The sequence below is a fragment of the Crocuta crocuta genome, unplaced genomic scaffold (assembly GCF_008692635.1).
Source record: "Crocuta crocuta isolate KB4526 unplaced genomic scaffold, BGI_CrCroc_1.0 scaffold636, whole genome shotgun sequence".
NCBI lineage: Eukaryota > Metazoa > Chordata > Mammalia > Carnivora > Hyaenidae > Crocuta > Crocuta crocuta.
Genome location: NW_027530380.1, coordinates 2,037,113 through 2,040,782, shown reverse-complemented (window position 1 = coordinate 2,040,782; position 3,670 = coordinate 2,037,113). Strand labels below are relative to the sequence as shown.

General features: G+C 60.5%; 1 protein-coding gene across 1 annotated transcript in view; it reads right to left on the bottom strand.

Moving 5' to 3' along the window:
* UNC93B1 (unc-93B1 regulator of TLR signaling) overlaps window positions 1-3,670 on the bottom strand; it is a gene marked incomplete at its 3' end in the record, with an annotated part of 12,830 nt that overhangs the window by 4,033 nt on the left and 5,127 nt on the right. The window contains exons 6-9 of the mRNA XM_077766568.1: window positions 3,445-3,627; window positions 2,864-3,137; window positions 926-1,044; window positions 4-226 (exon numbers count right to left, since the gene is read on the bottom strand). Coding sequence (XP_077622694.1) covers window positions 4-226; window positions 926-1,044; window positions 2,864-3,137; window positions 3,445-3,627 — 799 coding nt within the window. The remainder of the gene's footprint in view (window positions 1-3; window positions 227-925; window positions 1,045-2,863; window positions 3,138-3,444; window positions 3,628-3,670) is intronic.

Sequence of the window (3,670 nt, the reverse complement as noted above, 5' to 3'; positions counted from 1 at the left end):
CGTCCCCCGGGCCGCCGCCGCCGCCGCCGCTGCCGCCGCTGCGCTCGCCCTCCCCGTCGCTCTCGTCCGAGTTGTCCTCCTCCAGGTACCGGTAGCCGCGCACCTTGTGCTGGGGCCGCGGGATGCGGGGCTGGCGCGGGACCACCCCCTGCCGCAGCTTCTGCTCCATCCACAGGTACGAGGCCACGGCCGCCACCAGTGTCAGCAGCAGGACGGCCAGCTTAGCCTGTGCGCACAGAGAGGGATGCTGGGGACCCGCGGGGCCCCCCGCCCGCGCCTTCCGCCCCAGTTAGCCGCTCGGACAGGAGCGCTGAGCACCCTGCTGCGGGCCAGGCTCGGGGCCAGGCTCGGGGCCCGCTCGGCTCCTCCCTGGGGCTTAGGCTCCTGTGTCCCTTACGCGCAGGGACCATAAGAAATGTCTCTCAGACGTTTCTGGCCGTAACCCACAGCCAAACATAATTCCGCATCACACCAGTCCATACACACATATAACCCGCATATTCCTAATCTCATCTATTCTATTTCATTTTTTCCCCCCAAATGTTGGGTCTAGATGGTGGAAACTGACCCGCCAGTAGGTGGGAGCAGAGCACCAGGAGCCCTGCTCCCCGAAGGCCATGACGGACCCTCCACAACCTGCTCAGAGCTGACACCTGGTGAACAGGGCATCAGACTCGCCACAGGTGTCTGGGATGAACGCACAAGGAGAGAGAAAACCGTGAACCCCTTCAGAGACAGGTAAACTGAGGACCATGAGAGGTGAGGCAGAAAGTGGGTCCTGGGTTTGGAGCCACTCAGTGGGCTTGACCCGGCCCTTGGGGAGTAGTGCCCGTTCGGGCTGTGAGGCTAGGGTGGGCACGCAGAAAGGCTCTGTTGCCTGGGGGCTGGCCTGTAGAGACCCTCCTCCTACCATGCCCAGGCTCACCTTCATGGGCAGGCTTGAACCCAGGTACACGGTGAAGATGGCCACCGCCTGCCACCAGTGGTAGATGGTGAAGATGAAGTCTTGCCTTTCTTTGTCCTCGTATAGGATTCCCAAGAGTGCTGCAGGTGGGCAGGGCAGGAAGGGGAGAGGGGTCAGCCGGGACCAGAATGCCTGATCTCCCACCTGTGACCCCCCTCCAGCCAGCACTGGGTTGGTCTCTGCGCTTGGCCTTGGCACGCCTAGAAAGTCCTTGTGAACCGGTCCTGGCCTGCCCCCTGGCGGAAGCCCTCGTTATTACACTGCCTGGGAGAGCTGAGCAGAGGCAGGAACAGGTGAACTTTGCTGGGGGTACAGTGTGGGCCTCACTCTGGAGCACACGTGTGGTCTCAAAAGTGGAAAGCTCTATACGCGGTCATATCCTGTCCTCTCTCGAATCCCAGGTGCATAATGCCAGGCCTTTGGAGGCTGTTTGTCCTCACCCTGGGCTCGGGGGAGGGGGGGGACAAATTGCTTGTAGCAACAAGCTTTCTGCAAATCAAGCATGAAGTTGGGAGGTTTGGACTTATTTTTCAAGGAAGTGGGCTGGGAAGAAAGACCACTGGGCAGGGAGTCAGGAGACTCCGACTTTACTCTCAGGACTGTGCAGTGGAGAGAATTAGTACAGAAAGGAGGATTCAAAAGTTAGAGGTCTATGGGGTGACTCAGGGTAAGTTAACTCCCCATGGCCAGTTTGTAAAATGAGAGGATACATATTATATGTTGCGATCTGAGGTTTTAATGTGAGAAAGCCCACACAGCACCTAGCAAATTGTACCCTCGCCTGCCACTCAGGACATTAACATCCCTGCCCTAAGGCCCGGCAGTGTGACTGCTCCCCTCGGGGCTGCTGTGGAAGGCCATGGAGCCCCCAGGGGTCACAAGGAGGAGGCAGGAAGCAGAACTGGGCAGGCAGAAGAGGAGGCCAGGACTGGGTCCAAATCCAGCCATATCATGGGGCTCAAGGTACCCAGCGTGGATGCTGCCCAGAGCCGGCGGTTTCTGAGCAATAACCAGGAGAGTGTGGCCCCGAATGTGGGGCTCCATGTTCTGCAACAGATGCAGATGCCTGACTCTCTGACTGAGGGTGCAGGGGCCGCCTGAGGCAGCCCCTACCCTGCCGACAGCAGGCATGACCTCTGCCACATCACACCGCCATGGGTGACATTCAAAACCGTTAATAGCACTGGCCCATCACAGCAGAGGCTGATGTGGAAGGCCCAAATGACTGCATCTGTGTGTCATGGGCAGGACATGGGCATATGCCCACCTGTGGGCAGAGAGCATCACACAGCTGAACTCTGACCCCTCGGCCTTTCAGCCCAGGCTCAGGGCCTGGACCCTGCTCCTCTGTAGCCCGGTGCTGGGGCTTCATGCCTGCTCCCGGCTCTTCTCCATAAAAAGGCCACATGTGCACCTGCTCCCTGGAGTATGCACATGGCCACCTGCTGCTTCCCAGGCTCCCGAGAGCACGGACCGGCCCTGTCCTCTGGTAGGAAAGCCAAGTATCCCAAGTGTGGTTTGCCACACTGTCCCTCAGGGGTGCCCGCAGAGCCCTGCACCTACTCCACATAGCCACAAGATCTCACACTAACCACCCCCCCCCCGGGGTCCACAGGGCCCCAAGCCCACCCTGGGGTGTGGACAGGATGTCCATGGCATGCGACTCCCATACCTGTCCCCGGTGTGTCCACAGCCCTCCCCCTCTGTCCCTGCAGCCCATGGAACTTCCACTCCTGGGAGGGTCCACAGGGATCCTCACTCGCCTCCGCCATAACGGATCCTCAGTGCATCCACGGGACCCCATGTCTGTCCCTGAGATGTCTGTGTTCTTCCTCCACCACCCAGAGGTAGTCACAGGGTCCCCTGCCCAGCCATCCCAGCGCCCATGGCTGTACTCACTGCTGAGCCCCGTCTTATTGAGGGCACTGCCCACACCCCAGAGGATAGCTGCTATGTAGAGGATCCAAATGTGTTGCAGGACTCGAGGTGCGGGGGCCCAGAAAAAGAGGCTGAGAGTGAGGAGCAGGTGCACTCCAGCCCCAGCCACCAGGGGCACGGGGCGCGGCAGCCACAGCCACAGCAGGCCTAGGACCGAGGCGGCGGAGGCGCCCAGGCTATAAGCCACGAGGAGGTAGGCCAGACGTTCCAGCCCCACCGAGCACACACCATAGCCCTGGGGGGACAAGGGTCGGTGTCAGAGGTCAGCCCGCCCAGGCTCTGGCCCTCCCCACTTGAGGTCTTCGGGCTGCACCCTGTCCCCTCTGGACCACGGCAGGGCTGTCTCCCGCTGAGGTTCATGGAAGCTTCTGAGGGCACAGGCAGGGCAAAAGGCTTGAACAGTGTCCTCAGACACCAGGGCTGTGCCTGCATGGAACTATGCACTTTATGGGTGTTCGAAACTTATTTGTCCTTTAGCCAAAATACAAATTTAACCCGAAGACCTGTATTTTATCTGACAACGCCATGCAAGCTGTACTTGCCAGAGCGAGACCAGTGCAGGCAAAGAGCACCTCGAAGCCGCTGTAGATAAAGAAGGGCACGAGGTGCCGCAGGCGGAAGTCGCGCACGTGCTTGAAGGGCAGTTGGAAGATGTTGCCCCAGCCCACGCTGCGCAGGTCGATCTCCTCAGTCGGCCGGTAGGCGGCGCCGCACAGGCCCAGAACCTGCGGACCCACGGGCTAAGGGGGCGGGGCGCCAGGCACTCAG